Genomic DNA, 24217 nt, shown 5'->3' on the forward strand with positions numbered 1-24217 from the left:
GTAGTATGCTACGTAAAAACTTCTCATGTTAAAGGTAATGGATTTGTGCAAAGAATTGGCACAGACAATTATTTATAAAGCACACACATTAACCAGGCCTAGTAGAATGTGATTGTAATCCCAGCAATTGAATGATGGAGGCAGAGGATCAGGAGTTCAAAGCCAGCCTCAGCTACACTGTGAATTCAAGAACGTCATGTACTCCAAAAGACCCTGTCTAAAAAATAAAAAAAGCACACATCACAAATTTCAGTACAGAAATGCTAGTAAATATTAAGTTGTTGTAAATTGAGCATTCAGACTTGAAAACTTGAAAATTGAAACTCTTCGATATTGATCTTGTCAAAGAAGTATTTAACATGATGATCCTTCCCCATGAAGCAACATCATCAAAAAGAGAAAAAAACAATCATATGATATTAAAAATGGATTGGGAAGGAATAGGAGGGGTGGAAATAAGGAACAGGTATTATTCCAAACACATGTATATATGCAGAAATATTTCAGAGACTGTTTGTAAAATATTTTGAACAAATCTATAAATTTTTGTGTTAATTTCACTCCACCACATTCATTCTAAGTGTGTTCCTCATATTATAACTGTATATAAAACATATACAAGTCTTTCAGCCAAAGCAAATAGATTTCTTCCACTTAAAACAGAAAGACTTCAGAATAAGAAAACCCTTTTATAACTATCTGATTTACCAATAAACACCTCCTTGAACTTTCTATTCTTTTCAATTTATATGGACAGAGATTATTTGCATATTTTTAAGTTTATTCATTTACTTACTTTACATACCAACTGTAGTTTCCACTCCCTCCTCTCTTCCAGTTCTGCGATATAATCCCTTCTACCACCCCTTCAATCCACTCCTCCTTCCTCTCCATTCAGAAGGGGTAAGGCCTCCCAAGAGAGTCAACAAAGCACAGCATATCAAGTTGATGCAGGGCCAAGCTCCTGGCCCTTATCAAGGCTGGCAGAGGCATCCCACCATAGGAAATAGATTCCAAAGAACCAGCTTATGCATCTGAAACAGGTGCTGGTCCCACTGTTAGTGGTCCCAAACACAGCTGACCTAAGCTTGTAGGAATTTACAGACTCTGGACCGACATCTAGGGAGCATGCATGAGACTGACCTAGGCCTTCTGCATTCGGTGACAACTGTGAAGCATGGTCTGTGACTAACTGTATCTTGATATCGATTTTCTTTGCAAACACTCAAATGAGACAGAGATGCACAATAAGGGATTCTGGTGTTGTATATTTTGTCCTTGCATGTTGTTTAACAATATACAGTAAATATTATAAAATGTGAATTTGGTCTAAGTAGGCACTCACCTTTGCACCCAGTTCATTATAATGCAATTTCAAAGCTGTTACTCTTTCATCAAGCTCTTTCGGGTTTTCTGTCTGCTTTTTCTGCACAATTTGACGTCCTGTTTTAATTACCATTTCCACTTCAGACTTCACTTCACTCAGGCTTTTATACAAGTTCTGTGTTAAAACCAAAACCAAACATAAATACCATTCAAAAATCATGGTACATTATATTATTAAAACAGGTAAATGGAATATACTTCATTTTAATTGCCCTTTTGCATTCATAATCTAAATGAAGTGCATATTGTGGCAGCTGCTATATAATTTTGTATCTTCTGCTTGGTTAACTTTGATAGTTGAGATTATATAAATATATGTGCATAATTTGCAGTTAGTCTTATAAATTAAATGGACCATTTCTATTTATTTGTTCAATCTAAGTTCATAGATATTTTTTCCAAATGTTACAGGATTTATACTTTAACTTTTTATTCAGTTCTAGCCATAAGTTTACATGAATGAATTTACTTACTTATCTGGTATATTGAGTGCCTGCAATCCACTAGAAAGTAGTTGCGTTTTTGCAATATCAATAAAGGAAAAGTAAAAAAAAAAAATCTACACTGTTGTTCTCATGGTGCTTACATTTAGGTAGGATAAAATACCTGAATATCTAGATCACTGTTTCCATGTATAAAGTTTCATAAAGAAAGAAATGAATTAATTTTAAATATTTTAATTGAAAATACAAGTTCATTATATTGATACTAATAACAACATATAGCAGTAGAAATATATTATTTCTTCGTGTAGATCAGAACTTCAGCCACATATATATTCCTTTACACAGGTAGTTTAGCATTACAAAACCTTATGAAGCAAGTATTATAATTCTCAGAGGCAGCTGAAATTATCAATATATTGTCAATGCCACTTTAGTGCTATAATTTTTTTACTAATTTTATGAGAAATATATGAATTTATATGTGATTATGAATACATATCTACAGGCACATATGTTTGTGTGCATATATGTCTATGTGTATAATGACTAGCATATTTCTTTATTAAATTGATCCATGTTTAATCAAAATTATAATTTTTGGTTGTGAGCCTAGCCTTTAGCAGCTGAGCAACCTCTTCAGCCCCATGGGAGCCCTTAGTCTTTGGGAAGAGAGGATGAGGGATGGACTTGGGGAGGCAGGGGTGGGTGGGGAAAGAACTATTTATGGAATGTACAAGAAATTTTTTAAAAAATTAAAAAATAATATTTTGTATTTTTACTATGAAAAAATCTCACTAGAAGGTGGGTTGTCCCAGGGATTAAAACAATTCTTTCTTGTTTTCTCTTTTTAGGTGTAAATCAATGTGCAAGAACAAACGTTAAAGGCTTAACAATTTACCAGATTAACTATGGCCACATGCATAATCTGCTTTGCTAGTAATACATTGTTGATTACTTATAGTGATATTTCTTTATCAATAATTACGAATCCATTTGAAGCTTCTCAGTTTTCACTTAATTTATATTTCATAATGTATAGGAAAAAATCTGCACTTTTTTTCAAACAGAAATCATTCATTTTTATGCTAGGACATAGTTATAGTAATGTAGAATGTATAATATTTATACACTGATAATTCTTAGTGATTCCCTACCTGAACTTGGACAAAGGGATTTTTGTTTTATCATTGTGAAGAGGGTTGGTTTAATGATGAGCTCGCTCGATTTAATCAGCAAAGATACTATATACAACCAAGGAATGAAATTGGCTCCTTTTCTTTGTCTCTCATGTTAAGAATACCTTTATTTTAGAAAAAAAAAGTCTTATCAAGTAATTACATGCTTTTAAAATGAGCACCTGGGAAGTGGAGACTGGAGGATTCATGACTTCAATGCCTACTTATCTACATAGTGAGACCTCATAAAACAATATTAACTACCACCACAACAAAATAACAACAAAAATAGTTTTTAGAACAAATATATAGCTATAGTATATATCATTAGAAATTATATTTAAAAAAGAGAGAATATAAAATCTGTGAAATAAGAATTTTTTTACAAAAAACATCTTAACATCACATTTAGCATTTAAACCAGAACTAGACACAGACAAAGCTAATGTTGTGCTATTTTCTTTGTACAAATGTAGTTATGGTCGTCTGAGCTCATTAACTGGCAGATAAATTTTACAAGGCTAGATCCTGCTAGAAGAGAATGAAAATTTTTTCCACTGCAAATGTAAGTAAAGTATATTTGGGACATTTTTATTTATTACTTTTTGAAAAATTTAAAGTAGACTCTTTGTATACATGCCTATTTGTATATATCTGTCTATTATCAGCAAATCAATGCACAACATTATAATCAAATATTATTGTGGTTGCTGAAACTACTTAATACAATTATTCCATTAGAAAGCATTCAAATGATTGATGATATTATCAAGTAAAATAATTTCATTTTAATCACAAAGGCACACATTTATTTGAATGTACTTGCTAAATTGGAAGACATTACACATTGATATAGATACAACTAATGTATTTATAATGGCATCATATTTTTATTTATAGTATCAAGTAGATAATAAAACCAAAACTTAAATCTCAGAACACTAGATGAACATTTTTTGTTACCAAAGGGGTTATGTGACTAATAAATTTTAAAGACTGATGGCATATGATAGTATGAGATTTAACAAAGGGTATATAGATTTATGCTATAGGTTGTATCTTTCCTTCTTTTTTAATTGTGATTTGGTGACATTTAAGTGTCTATTCAGCACTGCTATTATATGAAAATATATTAGGATTTGGAGTCCTAGAATGAAATCTTCTGTGTCCTTCACAGTTGTTTGTTTTTAAATCCTCTCAGGTAATCTGTAATTTTGAGAATAAAGATGGCTACTGTATATAATTACCCTTACGCCAAAGCATTATTTCTAGAGTGTTTATAACTATTGCAGTTAGTGCTACAGTTCCTGTTTCTAGATTAATATATTTCCCTTCTTTATTTCAGTTCAATAATATGTCAGAAGAAAACTTATACAAATAGGACTCTTTTTTATTCTGTGCTGATACTAACAAAATTATTGATTCAAAAACACACTCCTTAAATGATATCAAATGACTATTATTTCTATAAGAACGCCTATATCTTAATATATTGCCAGTTTTTAAATATGAAACCTAGTTACTAAAATTATTACATTTGTAAGAAATACATAGTTACAAAGGATTATCAAATTCTTCTAATATAGCAAAGTGAAAATTCAGCTGGATAGTTGCCAGTAGGAATACATACCACACAGTGACTTAGTTGGGACTGTACTACTTCCTGCTCAACACTCTTTGTCTCCAGCGCAGGCAGGTGCATCTTGACTTCATCTAAAATCATCTTACTTTCCTCTAGACGCTGTTCAAAATTGGCTGGTTTTTGGAATAATCGAAATTTCATGGAGACATCCTGCAATTTTTTCTGCAACAGCAATGTAAGTCAATAATCATTTACCCACCAGTTATATTTTGTTACCTTTTTCTGACGTTTTACCTAAATAAAAACTTTTTAAAAATAAATGGAAACTTGTCATTTTCTAACACAAAGAACATGGGGTTGGGGAATTTATTACTCTTCATAAATATAATACTAAGTTGTCATATGTAATTTTTCTTTAAACTGTATGCATTACTTTTTAAATATTATATTGCTAGACAACATAGTATAGTTTTCAATTTTCTGATAGGAAAGTTGTCTAATATATAAACCAAATTCCCTAGCTTATACAACAAAATATACCTGTGCAATATCAATTTGTGAAAGAACTCTTTGAGCGGCATCCTTCCCCTGGTTGTGTTTCTTCATTTCCTCTAAACTGATTTCATGACTTGTCAAATCCGATTGGATTTTCTGTTGGAAAGACAACACTATTAGCCAGAATGCACTTCAAGCAATTGCAAAAGGCAACTCCCTTTCCAAGAACATGTAATTTAGAAATATTCTTGAACTATCACTAACAGCACACATTCCTCAAAACTGACAAGAACTGTGGAGGCCCAAAAATGTGAGCCTATTTCCACCTGGTCAGCGAGTTTTAAGGTAACTTAAAATGGTTGACAAGAAGTGTAGCTACACATCCTGACTCAAGATATAGTTACTTGGTTTTTTTTGACATTAAGATGGCTCATAAAGGTAGATCCATTCCATCCTGACAGATGGTCAGGATTGCAAGCCAAGTATACTTCTGCTCCTTTTTTTGTAATATAAGGTTACCTGGGGAGTAGCAGCAGTACCTGGGGAGTTCAGGATTCTTGATCTAGGGTAGCTTCACTACCTAAACAACAAAATGCTAATGACTTGATGTCTAAAATCATTAAATCAATTAATGTTCAAGTTGTTCTTTGCATCATGTTAATGAAGTCTTTTGTTACCTTCTCCCCCTTTTGTATTGGGTATAAAGCATATGGAAAGTTAAAAGTTAGGGTGGTTTCTGTATTCATTGTAACTCCCACCTGATATTATTCTATGGTTTCTGGTTTATTATTTGTAAAGGAATCTCCCTACTCTTTACTTCTATTTCCGATCCCCCATACTCCCGCCCTGGCAAGTGGTATTTAGGTCAAGGCTACTCCCTGACAAAGAATGTTTTAAAACTTTCCCAAATGATAAAGAAATATTTTACTCCAAATTGAGATTATTTTAAAAATCCTTTAGATACAAGTTTCAATAGAGAATGTAGGTTTATATCCCACATGTAGGGTTGATTAAATCTTATTCTTGAATGTATACTCAAATTTGGCCAAATATAAAAATGTCAAAATATATAAGTATTCTAGTCATGATAGAGGTGAAAAAATATGAGATTTCTATTGGGAAACCATGCTTCTTACTAATGATGTTTTTCCCTCATTCTTTGACATTTTTCAACTGAATTTCCTAAAAACTACTGATCTAAAATAAGCAGACTGTATTAGTTACTATTCTTATTGCTGTAACCAAATGTCTTAAAGAAACAATTTGAGATAGTGGTGCCTTATTTTGTCTCATAGGCTTAGAAGAAACAGTCCATTCTGATGGGCAAGTTACAGCAGCTAAGATAACTTCATCTTTAACATAGAAGCTTGGGGTAGCATTTGCTTGATCACGTAGTAAAGACTAGAAGATTTTAAGGGGTTTAGACTAGCACAGAGGATTCCCAAGATTCCAGGGGGTTATACTTAGTGTCCTATTTTTGCCAGCTAGGTAACAAATGGTGCCACAACCCTCCAAAAGCATGCCACCAGCTATAAGAGTTCAAACAATTCAGAAACAAACAAAAAGAAAACTAAGTGTTTTTACTGGAATTACTTTGTCTGAGATAATAAGTTCCTAAAGCTATTGATTCTTGAACTTTAGATAAGCAAACAGTATTTTCAATGATTTCTACATCTTGTTAGACATTTCTTTTTGAATTTTGGTCTGGTCATCTGACCGCCTTGAGCAAAAGAAAAGAGCACAAAATCTAATCTGTCTGCTGTAGTGAATGTTCACAATGAGGTCACTATTTTCTACTTGTTATCTTTGGGGGATGTTCATTGTTCGGATATTCTCTCTTAAAATCATCTCATGCTCAATGAACTTTAAACCATACAGAGAGATCACAGAACGTGCTTTCAATAAATCATCCTAGACAAGCTGTCTGCAGATAGCTTCATGTGAGTAAGTCCAAATGAGCACTCAGGTCACTAAATTATCAGTTCCATACCTACAATAATTTTATTAGAGATGCTAAGAAAAAAAAACACCAACTGAACATTTTTAGTCCACAAAGCCACTAGAAGTTACAATAAATTGCTGTTACCAACACCATGAGTTTTAGTTTCTTTAAAAATGAATTTTACGTTTAAATTTATCACCTACGATACATTCCTGATATATAACAACAAAATGTTTTCTTTAGTTTTATTTCAATTTAGTTAATTACATTTAATTATAGCTATTTTACATAGACTAGTGTAATATAACTAAGAGCAATTCTAGTTTTAGGAAAATAAATTTGGTATAATTTAACTAAACTATGAGCAGCAATCAAGATTTAAATATTATCCTGTTCTAAATGAACAGTATGATGGTGAGATTGCCAAAATTGATTGAGCTAAGAACTGCCTAGTAGATTAGTGAACTACACATCAGGGTATGTCTGTAAAGATGCTTCTGGAGATTAACTAAGATTAACTAAGGGTGAAAAACCTGCCCTAACTATGTACTCCATCAATCCCTTTAGCTTCAATTGTGAATAAAATACAGAGGTGAAAAGGAGAAAGCCTACTGGTGTTGACATTTGTTCATGCTCTGCTGCCCCTCATGAAAAGACTGCCTTCTTCTCCATAAGATCCCAACTCTATTTATTAAATCCTCCTCAGGGAAAGAATAATGAAGCCAGAGAGACCATAGATGAAAACTTCACTGCCTGTAAGCCTAAATAAAACTTCTTTTAAAATATTTTGCTCAGTATTTTAAGGATCATACGGGGAGAAAGTGATCAACATAAATGACTGTCATTATTTTGTAAATGAAGTTTTTTTTGAACCTAATAGTATGTGAAAAAAAAATGAAACTTGACACTTGTTTTTACCCAAACTTAAAAAGAAAAGAGCTCAAATTAAGTAAGTCCTAATGAAAAGACCTGGAAATCTGAAACTACTAGAAGAAAACCAGGCAAGCACTTCAACACACTCCTGTAGGCACTACGTTTTCTTCTTCTTTCAACTTGATAAGACATGAACATAAAAAGCACATAAAATGAAAGCAAAAAGCGATAAATGGGATTACAAAAGCCTAAAAAGTTTTTACCCAGGGAAGGAAACAATCAACAGACTGAAGAGACAGCCTAAGGAATGTGAGAGGATCTGTCAAGAATTCTTCTGACTTTGTGAACAGTGTTGATGTTCAGAATAAGAAAGGAACTAAACATGAAACAAAGACTAAGGAACCACTAAAAAGTCTTAGTCATGTGAAAAGACATTTATCAAAAATTAAATATAAGTAGCAATTAACCATTATGACAACACAAATCACAGTAAAATTAGGTATCATCTTGCCCAACCTGAATTACTATTATTTGAAAAAATTAAACAAGTACTGGTAAGTATGCAGAGAAAAAAGAACTCATATTCTGTTGGCAGCAATGTAACTTAATATTACTACTATAAGTGACGATACAGAGGCTCTTCAAAGTTTTCTCTATTTAATTTTTAATATAATTGCCATACTAGCAAGTGTACTACTGAAATTATTAAACTCTGAATACAAAAGAAATAGCTTGGTATTCATATTTATTGTGACAATATTCACAGTACCTAAGATATGAATTTAGTCTATTTGTCCATAGAGATATGACTGTATAAACAAATTATGGTATATGTAATAAATGTACACAAGTAAATATTATCAAGCCATTTAAAAATGGCATCCTTTCATGGGAAGCCAAATGGATAGTTACATTAAATTATCTTGTTACATAGAACAAATATATGTTAATCAAAATCTTTAACAATTATAATAATTACAAAAATTATTCAACTAGCAATATTCATAGTAATTGGTCATTGGTAATAATCCAGGATAAGTTTTCTGGGTGCAATGATTTATACCATAGTGTGAAGAGGAGGGCATAATTTTGGGGTATGGTGACCCTTGGAAGATCTTAATGAACTCTCAGAGAAACAAAAGGGATAGAACAATGATCAGTTCTAGAAAAAAAATGTAATAAAATTGCATTATTACTTGGTCAACTCTTGAGTATACAGATATATCCACTTAAAGCAGAAAGATGACTTGCTTAGGGAAAGAGTAAACAAAAAGGCCTCAGCCAACAAATTACATCAGCTACTAAAATTTTCATGCAGAAACAAAAACAATACAAAGAAGCTGACTCCATGACTCTTCCAAATATTATGAATCCCATAAAAACGGCCCCAAAGAGAAAGACTTAGAAGAACGGTGATAATTATCTACGAATACCACAGACACAAACATACTCTGAGAAAACACACACATACGCACAGACAAAATACAAAATTCAATAAGAAAGTAAATCCAAGATATTAAAGTAAAATGGAATAAATAATTAAGAACTTAAGGGAAGCCTGTAACTTGACGGTGGAAATGAGAAACCCAACAAGTCAAATATAAAGCCCATTAGAAAAACCTCACTAATAAAGTGGTGTATGAAGAAAAAAGATTATCAGAGCTTGAAGACAAGATAAGAGAACTTCATTATTTGGTAAAGGTTAATGCTTTTTTAATTCATAGCAAATGGGAGTACTTTATAATAACACAAAAGATCAATTATTTATATTACTGAATATGAATCAAATATTCATATTAGAAGGAGAATATCATACTAAAAGCATAAAAAATCTTCTGATAACTGATTTTACATATTTTCAGATAAGTTATATCATTTTCATGATTTATAAGCAACAGAAACAATTTAAACTTACTAATATATAAACAGAAATGTAATGTCCATCTGCCATCATAGCATATGAAGGATCAGGTAGTACATTTTTAAATTAATTAAATATTTCTTAAATTTAAGTAATAATTTGTACACATTTTATACTTACCTTTTACATTATACCTTAACAAAATATTCTTCTTCGGCCATGGCACTTAAAAATATTTAAAATTTTAAGAAATGTTATTTTGAAACATAATAATTGCTTGAATAATACATTTATATCAAATTTTAAGCAGTATATAAATTTACTATTTAAATTATCAAAAATAAAAAAAACATTTTTAATATTATGGCCAGGACAAAAAGAAATGATATTAAGGATGGAAGAGTAAATTCTTATTCAAGAATAATTTCCATACTTTGAAAGAAATTTATGAATTTTTAAAAAACTTCTGAAGGTTATACAACTTGAACTCTCTTTCGACCTTAGTACCTATTACATGTTTGAGAAAAGTAAACAACAAATCTTGTAAAATTGTCATCCTGACTACATTTTTTAAAACTCCAATAGAAACAGTAAGTTAACAAATGTATATACTAAATTTAAGCCACTTCTAAAATCGCATGGAAATTTCAAAAGCACTAGCATTTTTAAAAAATTCAAATAACATCAAACACATTTCATTACTGTATGGGGGTGACTTGAGTAAGAAGTGTCTGACATAGTCTTGGATATTTAAATACTTGAGCCCCATTTGGTGGCACTATTTGAAAGGCCTAGGTGGCATATCCTTGCTAAAAGAAGTGTGCCTCTGAGGATGGTCTTTCTGATTTAAAAAGTCAGCATTATTTGCAGACTTTTCTAGTTACTTTGTGTGTTTAGTTTAAGAAATCACCTCCCTTTCCCTGCCATCAAGCCTGCTGCCTGTTGCCATGTTTTGTCCACCATCATGGACTCTAACAGTATGTTACCACAATCCAAAATAACTCCCTTATAAGTTATATTGGCATGTTATCGTGACAACAAAAAAGTAACTAATATATCACTTCATTACAAAAGATGAGATGTTTAAATATATGTTATGTGTGTGTACACATGCACATGCGCACATAAGCATGCATACATAGATGTACCAGCTAAATAAGATTACACTACTCAGAGGGCTAGTGATCCACTTTATGAACCATAGACTGTCTAGCAAAACTCTGATACCAAGTATGAAATACACCTCGAGGGGCTGGAGATGTGGCTCAGTGGTTAAGAGCATTTGCTGCTCTTCCAGAAGTCCTGAGTTCAATTCCGAGCAACCACATGGTGGCTCACAACCATCTATAATGATATCTGGCACCATCTTCTGGCATGCAGGCATACATGGAGGCAGAATGTTGCATACATAATAAATAAATAAATAAATAAATAAATCTTAAAAAAAGAGAAATACACCTCTAAAATTGTTGGCCAGTGAAGTTCAAGAGATTCCCTACACCATTATAGGGTACTGCAAATAAAAATTCTTGGTTGCCTCCCAGAATCTGAAGGTAATGCCATATCGCTGAAGATATCAACTACTTCAGATATAGGACACGGAGAAATTTAGGTGGAACTGACATGGAAGTCTCTTCTATGAGGACTGGCTTTCATATGATTGGGAGGTCTTAAAAATTTTGTCAGGGGAAATGTAGTCGTACTACCCAACTACAAGTCTGTGAACAACAGCACTGACTGGACCAGCAAGCTGTTCACAATGCTTCAATGTGGCACATTTATCTTGGGGGTAGCAATCAACTTTTTTCTTGGACTTAAATTAAAACTCATTCAAAAGGAGAATTTTCATATCAAGTATTGTAAATGCAGTCAGTTGCCTATGGCTAGATAATTAAAGTCCAAAAGAAGTAAATACTGGTATGTCCCTAAACCAACATAAGTTTTCTCTATTGGAAATGCTTTTCTTTATAACCACAGATATCTGTAGCCATCAAAGAAGATTCTTTTTGTAGTAATTGACGACTATTACAGAGATCCGTAACTGGTAAAAATTGCAAATGAATGACTATGACACAGTAATAGGAGAAACTATAGAACAAAATAATTTGTTCAAACACAAGCATATACCCTTTTATAATACTTTTACTTCATCAAATCATTCTCATGTATCAAATTAACATAAATTGGCAAACATGATTAAACTGTATCTACCTGAAGCATAAAAATAAAAGAAATGTCAAATAATGATTTAGAAATTTATTACTGCTAACAAACAAATATATCACAAGATATTTGAAAAAGAAATGTGACAAAAGGTATCAAGGACAGATTACTAATTATTTATTGAGATGTGTAACACTGTTGGATTTATAGTTTTATAAAATAGACTGTAATTTTGAAATTACATCTTTAAAAATATACAATTAAAACAGAAAATGTTTCAAAGAATCCTGAATAATTTTTTTTCTTTTCAACCCTGAGGGAATATATAAAAAATATAATTGTTACCATGGGTAAATAAATGAGAAAATTTCAGAATATATTTTATAAAAATTCAATAATCAGAAAAAGAAGACTTTTATTTCTATTTGTAAAAACAAAACTCATAAATTGAACAGACAAATGAAACCTCATTATTCCCTAGAAATTTAGGTCTCTTCTCTTCATTTGCAGTCATATTTCATTTACAATTAACCTTACAAATAAAAATAACCTGCTAAATCTCTTAAATATACTATCAAGTTCCATTGTTAAAAATGGATTTCTAATCTTGCTATTTAGCCAAAACCTTTTCCTTTTTTAATTTCTGACAGTTTTTACACTTGCAAAATGAATTTTTGTTGTTTTTTACCCCATTGTCTTTCATTCCCTTCACTCTCTTGCCGTAAACCTTCCCATCTGATTGCTCCCTGCTCTCATTCCTAATGTTTATCTTCTCTTGTTGCTTTCTTGCTGTCAACAAGGCAAGTTTTTCTGCTTTTGAGTAGGTTATAATTACTAGCACATTTCTCTTGGATATGCTTGACATAATTATTGAGTAAATCCTTGTGGATTTCAGTGAATTTTCCAAATACTTATAAAATATCTGCCAGGTAACCTTAATATCGTGAACATTGCAGGAAGGAATAGAGGTAGAAAATGACAGCACACAAGCAAATTTAAAGCAACAGAATTTTCAGGCAATTAAATCAAAGAAAAATAAAAATTTCTGTGTTTACTATTGTCTTGTTGTATGTTTTAGATTAGCGATTTCTGTGGGGGCTATTTTGGGGAAAAATATCCCCCATATAAGACATATGCCAATACAGGTGAAATCTATCGTGCCTCAAAACACTCAGAATACTACTGAGACCTTCATTGAAACGATTATTTGATTCTGAAAGCTTTATTTTTATATGTGCAGTTTGTATAAATGTTTCACATTGCGGCACAATAATTGAAGTTTCAAAACGTATTTAAGTTTATAATAGAAAACTGCACACCTCATTATCATACTTTCTTAGAAGACATGATTGTGCATGTTGTCTAACTACAATAAATGATGGATGATATGATTCTAGTCTTGCATCTTCTGTAGATAAATTCAAGTCAAAACATCAAAATACCAATAATCGTTTTAAATTGAAAAGTTACCAATTGTATGTATAACACTCAAATAGACTGTATGCAGTGCTGCCCTTGTATTTACTTTGTTGGTTAACCACAGCCCAAATCTCTGCTATATTCATTTCCTTTGTTTTGGTTCTTGCATTTGTCCCTGTCCACCCAAATCTGGAAGTGTGTGTGTGTGTGTGTGTGTGTGTGTGTGTGTGTGTGTGTATGGGTGTGTATGTGTTATTGGATTTACCTAAAATCAGGAAAACAGATTTAATAGGCAAGTATTTTATCAACTGAGTTATATTCCCACCATTAGTTATTTCTCATATATATTCTAAGAAGATGACCCTTTGTGAGCATATACATAAAAGAATTAGGCTGCCAAAATAAGCTGTTCCAAATAATTCTCAATCAAAAAGTGACTCTTTACATCTTATGTCTATTTAAATCCCTAATGAAATCATAAACTCAATCTGATAAACCACAATCTGTAATTGTGACTTTATTCTTAACTCATACTGGTACATAGTGACATCAGCAAGTTAACACTTGCCCAAAAAAGACTGTTTAAACATTTTATAATTTCAAAATTAGAATTACTTGAGGGAATGCAGGACTTTGAGATATGTTCATAACATAAAGCACTCTAAGCATGTAGTTATTTAAATATAGCTACCTATGTCCTGTAAATTGATTTAAAAAGTTCTTCTAGTTAGTTGATCTATTACACATATGGAATTAGAAATAGTGAAATAATAAATCTAAATTTATTTTCAAGTGTACACATACAAATTCCATTCTACCTGTGTTAACTATGTGTAGTGAGTGGTTCTCAGCTATTTCTAGTATTTTCACCCATTTTCAATAGGAGAGATGGAACCACCAAAATAGAAAAATAATCAACAATAAGTAAAGGGTCACTTTGACCTTCATCAACTAAAACCGTTAGACAGTTATCAGTAAAATCTTTGTAAGATTGGTGAGACGTGAAATATAGAGAACCAAAAATATCAAACCTAAAAAAAAAAAAAAAGTTATCCTCGGTTATTTCAAAGTACCCAAAAGTGTTTTTAAACTTTCTGCTGACTGAATGTATCCTTACTTCATAGTTCTGAGGTGCAATTTGTATATCTGAATTCTTTTTATTACCTGCTTTGATTTGTAAACATAAGCCTTAATGCATCCATTTATTACTAAGGAAAGTTAAGAAATATTTGTTACATTTGTGTCTCGTGATTTTTGCCATTAATACAATTGTATAATTTTTTTTTCCAGGCAGGGATTTTCTCTTTAACAACCCTGGTAGTCCTGGAACTTGCTTTGTACACTAGGCTGGCCTGGAATTCAGGGATAGCTGCCTGCCTCTGCCTCCTGACTGTTGGGATTAAAGGCGTGTAGCACTACTGCTGGACCAAATGGATTATTTTATTTCTATATTGCTTCAAAGAAGTATTTAAGGGGTTTAACATTTTAAATCTTAGCATTTTTAAATGGTCCATAAATCTAGGGTTTTACTACCTAGAAGACACATTTCTGCATCTAAATGAGGCAGTGTGTTTTATTTTATTTGAATCAATTTATAATATATATGGCACTAGGCAGCTGAAACATTTCAAATGGTGATTTTTATTATTACTATTTGAAATAAAATATATAGGACCACTTATGCTGTTTTAAGTATATACTATTATGATTAAAATTGGTTAAGCTTTGCTTCTATAAAAGCACATCACTAAATGCGAGGGACCATATCTTCTAAAAGGCAGATGTAAAAGTTACTGTATTCTAATCATGCTAGACAATTGATAAGTGGAAATAATGATTAATTGAGGCATTTTCTGAATGTAAACGTGGAAAAAGGGCATATATTTACCTATATATAATTTTATGTGCAATAAGACACAAATGTCAGAAGTTTGTGACAAAACATATATTCCCACACAGTTACAATGGTTTTTATACATGAGGCTCTCAATTTAAACTGAAGAAAAGGAAAGATGTATTTAAAATTTCTATTTCGTAGCAAAACTAGTAGTGCACCACACGGTGGAGACAGACACTCACAAATCCCCAGGATCGGCATCTCTCAAAAGATCTCCGCTCTTGAGTAAATGAATAACAACCACAGAAATACTACGCATGCACTTGTTTGTTGTTTTGTTTTTGTTTTTTTTCTTTTTCTGGTTCTTATTAATGAATTAAAACAAGAATGCAATTTTTGTTGAGGAACACAAAGCCCATTCATTCTGAAATTGTTATCAAACTCATGACCTGCATTTAAGGAATCATATTTCAGTCGTTTTCTGCAATATAAAGCAGGCAAATCCATTCCCACCACAAATACAAACTTCAGAGAATGTAATTTTGCTGGCATTCTAAGTGGCTTCTGTGTCTCACATTGCTTAAATTCTTATTTCACAGACTGCTTCTGTACTCTTCAACTCTGGCTTCAACAGGTGCTTCAAACTGAGACTTTAGCAAATGCCACCCTTCAAGGAAATCTAGTACTTCATAGCTCTTTTACAGAATAAAAAATACTTACAGTTATTGGCAAAGGATAGGTTGGGCTGAAATAATGTTCAACAGTTTGTAGATGTTTTGTATTCTCCAGTGTTACATATTGTCATACACATAACAGGGGACTCAGTTTCAAGAAATATCTTTAAAGTTAAGTTGAACCAGGAAAACAAGGAAAATTGATTTGAATTTGTCTGTTTGTCGTGCCTATAGGATGTGCTGGAGTGAAGGAGGAGCACCAATTGTAGCAGTGGCCAACCAATGACTGGTCCAGGCTGAGACACACACCATAAGAATGAGCATGCCCCTGAAACAGCCTATAGCCTCAGAACCAAGAAGCTGAGTAGTTCAGAGACCGAAGATAGAACCGAACAAGACTAGAGAAAGAAAATGTTAATGTAATAATGCCTAATGACATTCTTCTATTTCCTTAGATTAGTATCTAGCCCAGTTGTCATTAGAGAGGTTTCACCCAGAAACTGATGGAAACAGATACAGAGACCCACAACCAATCTCCAGGAATCCTACTGAAGAGAAGGAGGAATGGTTGTAGGAGCAAGCACGGTGAATAACGTCAGAAGAAAACCCACAGAATCAATTAACCTGGGCTTGTAAGAGCTCAGGGAGATTGAATTGACAATCAGGGATCCTGCATGGGTCTGACCTTGACCCTTTGCCTATATGTTAAGCTTCCTTTTCTTGTGGGCCTCCTGAGAGTGTGAGCAGGTGCTGTCACTGATTCTTGCTGACTTTTGGGACCCACTACTCATACTAGGTTGCCTTGCCCAGCCTTAATACAAGGAAGGTGCTTAGAGTTACTGCAAGTTGATATGCCATATTTTGCTGATGTTCATGGGAGGCCTGTCATTTTCTGAAGAGAAAGGGAGGAGGAATGAATTGGGAAGGGAGTCAGAGAGGAGGAGGAGGGAGGGACTCTGAGGAGAGGAAAGAGGGAAAACTGTGATAGGGATGTAAAATAAATAAATTAATTTTAAAAAGGTTAAGTGGAACCAGAAACCCATGGAAATTTGATTTGAACTTGTCTGAACTCCAAAGTCTTTCTTAAAATTCATTTGGTGTATATTAACTTAACTTAGATGTTACTTGAAAATATTATTAAACTTCTATAGTTAACATATTAACATTTAACACAATCATATATACATATAAAATATTACTTTATACGCACACAAACATATATATATATATATATATATATATATGTTCCTAAGTATATACTGTTCAATCTGCATAACATTATATTAGTATGTCTGTTTTCAGAGCTGAGGTTTTATAATTTAGAACGCCAAAGAAACTATTATATGTATGTTATAGAATACTGTAGCAGAATCATATACCACGTTCTTTCAAAATAATCAAGTTTTTTCTAAAAGCTCACATTTTTACCTAAGTCCATAATTGTCTTTAATGTGTTATTTATGATTTCAGTCTAAAAGTCTCAAAACTGAGTCTTTATAAATTTTAATGTGTATATTTTTTAATTTCAAAATTATACCATTAAAATGATTTCCTTCTATTCAGAAACCTTCAGTCATTCTGTATTCACACATCCTTCCAAGGATATACCACTATTTTTTTAAAAAGTAGAACTTCCACTTTGCACTTAGTTTATATACATGAAGTGCTCAATTTATTATTAGTTTCTGACCACTATTAAAAATATGCATGCTTTTTAGATAGTCACAGAGATGATTAATACTAGAGTACTTGACTAGGACTTTATAAGGTTACACTTTTATTGCCTTACTGGAGTGATCAAATATCAAAATAATCTAGCTATTATCTCTATTTCCATTATAATATTTATTGTTCTTGTCTCAAGTCTGATTTTATCACCAAAATTTCCCTCCAGAATAAATTTGTTATTTGACTATTGCAATAATGTGGATTCCATAAAGAATGCATTCCTCTGAAATTTGCCATACTATGAAAAAAATCTTATCATCTACCCCAAATGCTCAGGAACTTCATTTTTTAAATGTGGACAATGTGATAAACTACTAAATGCTAGTATGTGTCACAACAAACTGTGATGCAATGCAATATAACAGCATTTATTACCAAGAACTACAAATCCTAACTTTTAAACAATTATTTGCCTTTTAAAGTAAAATGCTCCTAGAATTTCTATAAATACGTAGAAGAGGAACTATGGGAATTATCCATCACTTTTTAATACCTCATACATCATTTCATGGAGATATTAATTATACTTGGTTATTATGTATATAATACATATATGTGATGTTTACAATAGCTATTTACTGTCCTAATACACAGCACAGCTTTAAGAATTTTAATTAATGATACATATGTGATTATACTTATATTTACATGTTATTTAAAAACATAAATTTGTGCAGGGCAGTGGTGGCACACTTCCTTAAAGAACTCAGAAGGCAATGGCAGGAGGATCTTTGTGAGTTCGAGGCCAGTATGGTCTACAGAGTGAGTTCCAGAACAGACAGAGCTGTAACACAAAGAAACTCTGTCTTGAAAAACAAAAACAGATATTTTCTGGTTAAAATTCTTACCATACAAAATATATTAGGGTATGGAATTTACTTAGTTACTTCCTATATATGGGATTCATTTTTATATTAAATATCATTTTCCAGAGAATGCAATTAAAAGCAATTCATAATTTGGGTTGAAAGCATGGGTGTATCTGAATTTCTGCACATAACACATCCAGTGTGATTAATAGTAACAGGGTGAATACTTATTTCTTCTGTGTGATTAGCTACTTGTAGCATATAAATATGAAATCAGAAACAAATTTTAGAACTTTAATTCTCAGCATACAAAATAAGCATTTGAGACAAATGGTTGAAACTAATGTTTAGAAAAAGAAAAAAATATTTCTGTGCTATGTTGTTATGGTTCCACTCAAGGTTGTTTATATTTCTGAAACACTTGTGAACAATAAATATCAGATGTCTCAGTTTTCATTATCTCTGCTGGAAATTGGTGTACAGTAAACTTTGGAAAGTAAATCTCAGCACTATATCATTGATTTCTTTACTTCAAAATAGACAAGCTCTTACTTCAAAATAGACAAATGAGTAAATGAAAGGAAACCTCTTCATGATTAATTAAATAATAAGTATGCATGAACGTCAACAATATCATATAGGAGTAAAAACATTAAGAATATAAAAATAATAATAATGCTCATTTCCAGTTTGTTATACTTACCTGGGCTTCCTGAGGCATTTGAGCCGCATCCACCTTGTCAGCGATATAAGCTGTCAACTGCTTGTCAATGAATTCAAGGGACTCTTGAATTAAGTGTAAGGATTTTTCAATCTCCTGGGCAGACTGGATACTCTGTTCAAGCAACTTTTGTTTCCTCACAGCCTAAATAGAAGAAGAAGTAAAAGTAAATTATTGAAATGTTAACTCTTAGGAGATTTCCAGCCATTCCTATCACACAGACAGCAAAGAAACCAGACTATTCCACGATCACCTTTTTGTATGACTGATTGCGTAGCTTTCTGGTACTCATTCAGCTCTGCTCGCATAAAGAAAAAGAAGACAAACAACATCAACTTAATACACAGGATCAGAGGTGTCTGCAGGAAAAAAAAGTCACAGAATCTTGCACATCAAAGGGAGAAACTGGAAGAAAACATTAGCCGAATCATCTCAGTTATTGCAATCTGCCGTTCTCAGGCTGAATGCTCCTCCTGATCTTATTAGATAGTTCAAGAGATTTGGTTTACTTAGAATAGGGTCACCGTCATCACAATCCAATTCAAGACAGATAATCCACTTCCACCAACGAGACACATATACAATCTGTTCTGAAACGGCACCTTTTCGAAAAGAGAAATTGAGATAACCATATGTTTAAGGATTTGTTTTGAATTCAGTTTTTACTCTGCTTTGTATGGTTGTTTCCCCTCTCTAGTTTTCTTTACAATTTGTATTATGAAAACTGTACAATTGAAAAATGCCACTATTAAAGTAGAACAATTAGTCACTAAACTTAATATAGCTGTAATTAAGTGTGAATAGGCCAACTTAACACCTTTCAACTCTTAATAGCATGTTGAAGAGATTGTAAGGTCTACCATCCAGGATCTAGTGACATTTAAAAGAATCCTTCTAAGGTAAACTATAAGGCAAAAAAATGTAAATTTCTTAAGCCATCCATAACATAAAGGCATAGGTCTGATTGTCATAATGTAGTACTGATAATTCTCCTTTTCAAAGTTTGCACTAGGATTTCAAAATGTTCCTGGGTTTTATATTATACATATGTGAATAAATACACACATATACATATATAAGAAAAACATATATAAGAGATGTTACTATTGTTTGATAAAGCCACTGTAGAACATACTCAAGAACAAATTCATAAAAGGTATCTGGAAAAGGAGCTGGGAGGCTGTATGAATACCGCTCCTACACTTGGCACTTTCTAGGACCTGTTATATACCACTCCAATGTCCTGTTTGAATTTTTGAAAATATCATTGTTGGTTCATTCCCTTTTTGTTATTTACACTTCAGTATAAAAATGTCTGAGCTTCAAATTTATATTTTGATGTAAATAGATCACGTCCTATGATTATATACAAACCCCATTATCACCCCTCATCTTCTCCCTTTTTAATAACAAACTTTATATATCTACAATGCAACATTTTGATATTTGTATGTGTTGTGGAATATTTAAACTGATCAATTTAAATTAATATGTAATATGATCTTCTAAATTAATCTATTAAACCTAAACCTAATTTTCTTTATATTCTCACAGTCTCTATTATTTTAAAGTTTGCATTAATATACCACATTGTAGTTTTCCATTAAGAGTATATATTTACTTTGAATTCTTAGTGCAAATAAGATAAGAGATTCTGTCTACCTAGTTCTTTACAGAGTGTCAGTTCCCAGAGCAACACCTTTGTGCATGGTTAATGAATGATATAAAAGTTTATTTATTTAATGAGGAAAACTGAAAATTTCACGTAGCTGAAGAATGGAATTATAATGAAAATAGGAACTAAAATGTAAGCACTAATTAAAAGATATTACATTTGCAGAATAACTCTTCCTTATATTATGTTTGTATTAAAAGTATAAGAATAGTATAGAACATTATATGAATCAACCTTTAATATATTTCTATAAAAATATTCTAAAATTGATTAGTGAGACTTGTCCTGTGCTCTAATTAAAATAATTATTTTTATTTCAGTCAAAACAACAACCAAGTTTCTTTCCATAATGATTCAAATAACAGTGCTCATAATGAGTTATAATGAGAGTCTCCTGCATTGTAGTAAAGACTGTCAATAGTAGACAGAGTTTCTTCAGACAAGCGGGTCTCTAACTAAAGATACAATGGCAGCATTGTGATAGGAGGTTGCAAAAGTCTTCCAATCATAGAACAAAGTAATTGTCTGATCAGACAGTGTTTAAATGTGACTCTTTCTTTGAAGACAAATTCAGCATACTCCTCAGTGCACATTTATAGAATTTTAATGAAATTGAAAAGGATACAATGTAGCAGAGTTCTAAATCATATCTCTGGATTTGAATTTATGCTTCTAAATATAACTTTACTTTTGCATTCTTGAGATTAAAAGGTCTGTATGACATAGTATGATCTAAAAGATTACATCAAAGGACCTGAGGTGGGTTGCTTCTTAGCCTAGTCTAACAGACAGCCAATAACAAAGTGATTACATGGATTGTTTGATTATCTCAGGCAGTGCAGTGAAATACTTGATGTCAATCCAAGCTTTGAAGTAGTCATGGCTTAAGCTGTTTTCTATTTTTAAACATCTTATTAGGCAGACCCCAAAAGGTTGCCAGACTGTGACTTTTCAGGACTCTATGAAATGCTTGACCTGTTATTACACTGAGTGGAATTAGTAGGAATTCCTACAATGACCAACTGTTGCTTTAAAATGTAATTTTGTAACTTTAGCTAATTCACTCTGCAATAACAAGAATTATAGAGAGCAACAGAAATAGCAAACATTAGGGGAGTTAGAAAAACATTAAAAGGCTAGCAATAAAAAAGTATATAAATGTGAAAACAAAATCTCAGGAATGGCTGTTAAGAAATGAAGAAACATTAGCACAACATTTGAAAATGAAAGATAGTGCAAAAGAAAATATTTTTTAAAATTTACTGCTATATTAATGTGCTCAACATAAAATAAAAATTCTTTCAAAATAAAATTTTGTGGTTTGTTTTTGCCAGAAAATAACTGTAAACTGATAATTGTTCAGATTCTCATGCAGTTCCCTTTTGTATAACAGTATAAAAAACAATTATGATGCTCCATTGCATTATAAGGCCAGAAAATAAAATTGAATGGAAAGGTGGGGATGGGTAGGGAGATGAGGTGAATATCAGAGGCATTAGAAAGAGGAGTGGGGCATGAATATAATCAAAATAATTTTGTATAAAATTCTGAAAGAAAAAATTTTTATATAAGGAACTCTGGAAGGATAAATTGATTTGAGTAAAACTACTAAGAATTGTAATGAAAATACATTAAAAATATGATGATAATTCCAAAGTAGAGAAAATTAAGAAAAATAAGAACCAATAATATTTTACAAAACATTACTTTTAAAGAAATGGTGTATCTTATGATACATTTATTAGAGTCAACACAAAATACGTAATATTTATCATTTAGTAGAGAACAGATAAGCTCATGACTAAAAATACATTTGGAATATGAACATTTTAATTACTAAAGTAGTATATTATTAGAAAATTATAATCTATCATTGCTGTAAGTACAGATTTCTAGTAAAAATATTTATTATGAATATCATATTCTTAAGTATTAAGGTCATATATTGTCTCATAAAAGTAGGAAGAATGTAATCAATGTATGAGCAGATCATGAATTATTAGGGAATATGACATTTTCAATCATAGGGAAAAAGTAGAAAATGAAATCTAAGTTGCTTGTGCTAAAATAATATGAAAAACAATATTATATAAAATTCCCTATTCATCCTTGTCCTTCATTCCTTTGTTGAACTAGACTCAAATTACATTCATTATACACATGCATACATACACACACACACACACACACACACCCCACATGTTGTAGGGCCGGGTGTAAGAGTGTTTGCCTAGCATGTCCAGGTCACATGTTCAATCTCTAGCAAAGGAATGCCAACCACATTTATACCCCAATGAAAGTAAAAATATATGTCTCCCTATTCTCAATATATAAACATGACAATAGTATCAACTTTTCACTTTTCTCCATTTTCTTTCATTCTTATTTTCTAGAGAAATTAAGAGTATTGTGAACTCAGTGGCTTAAAGAAAGGCAACAAAGATGTCGATTGGAAATTCATTACTCTTCCTTTTCATGATAAATCTTGAGCTAAAAAATAGGAAAGAGAATTAAAGCAAATGTGAGATTGGAATTTTAAGCAGAACAAAGCAAGAATGAAGTCTTTCTTTCCACAGATACCAGTATAACTAGGATGACACCGACTCAGGATACCAGTAACAAACATTAGGTAAATAATAATTTGAGGTAAATTAGTTTGAGTTATTTACAACAAATTGGCAACTAAAGTGTGTTAGCTAAATGCATGTAAAACCTAAGAGGGCTTGGAAAGGAATTATAGAAACTAGAAAACATTAGCTGCATTTTTTTTTCTGGATGGGCTCTGCTTGCTGGCCGCATGCTGTAGCTCCTTTAAGAGAGGTCTTCCTGATTCAACCATAGCAGGAAAAAAAAACCTTGCAGTTTCAAAATGGTGGTTTCCTGGTTTGCCAGCATGAATGGCACTGACTCTTTCGGGAGGTCTGGCTATGGAACATTTAAATGGGGTTTGTGAGCAGAGTGCTACAACTTGCTTAATAGTAACATAGACCCACTGTGTAACTGAAAACTGTGAGTGTGGCATGCACTGAACAGACCTCTGCCCCACTGTGTTGGACTGGGCAGAGCCAAAAGTCAAAGCAGCCTCAGTTTTAATAATGATATTTAGCATTTTAAGAAGCGTTTGTGGTCAGAAAATAATTACAGATATGCAATAAAGATAAATTCAGATGGAAAAGACCTCTGAATGGGTCAAATTGTTGAATAAATGCACATAGGCTTGGTAGAGAGAATAAAAATAGTATAGAGAGTTATAAAAAGTAGATGATTGTTTTTAAATAAATGAAACTATGTCTTTAAAGGGATAGAGTACAAACAGTCATAGATTAAAAGGAGCAAGTAAAAATAAGCCATGTAAAGATGGAATATACACAGAAATTCTAGATTATGTATATTATTGTGTTTTCTTTGAATTTTTGACTGCAGAGAAACCT

The 24217-nt window shown here is 32.0% G+C and overlaps 1 protein-coding gene across 8 annotated transcripts in view; it reads right to left on the reverse strand.

Annotated features, from left to right (window-relative positions):
* The window catches only part of Dmd (dystrophin), a 2257783-nt gene that overhangs the window by 1219281 nt on the left and 1014285 nt on the right, over positions 1 to 24217 (reverse strand). For all 8 annotated transcript variants that reach the window (XM_085684598.2, XM_085684595.2, XM_087902601.1 and 5 more), the window contains 4 exons: positions 19094 to 19255; positions 5130 to 5240; positions 4638 to 4811; positions 1346 to 1501 (listed from right to left, as the gene is read on the reverse strand). In XM_085684598.2, the coding sequence (XP_085540724.2) occupies positions 1346 to 1501; positions 4638 to 4811; positions 5130 to 5240; positions 19094 to 19255 (603 nt within the window). The remainder of the gene's footprint in view (positions 1 to 1345; positions 1502 to 4637; positions 4812 to 5129; positions 5241 to 19093; positions 19256 to 24217) is intronic.

This window comes from Myodes glareolus, chromosome X (genome assembly GCF_982192425.1).
Source record: "Myodes glareolus chromosome X, mMyoGla1.1, whole genome shotgun sequence".
Lineage (NCBI taxonomy): Eukaryota > Metazoa > Chordata > Mammalia > Rodentia > Cricetidae > Myodes > Myodes glareolus.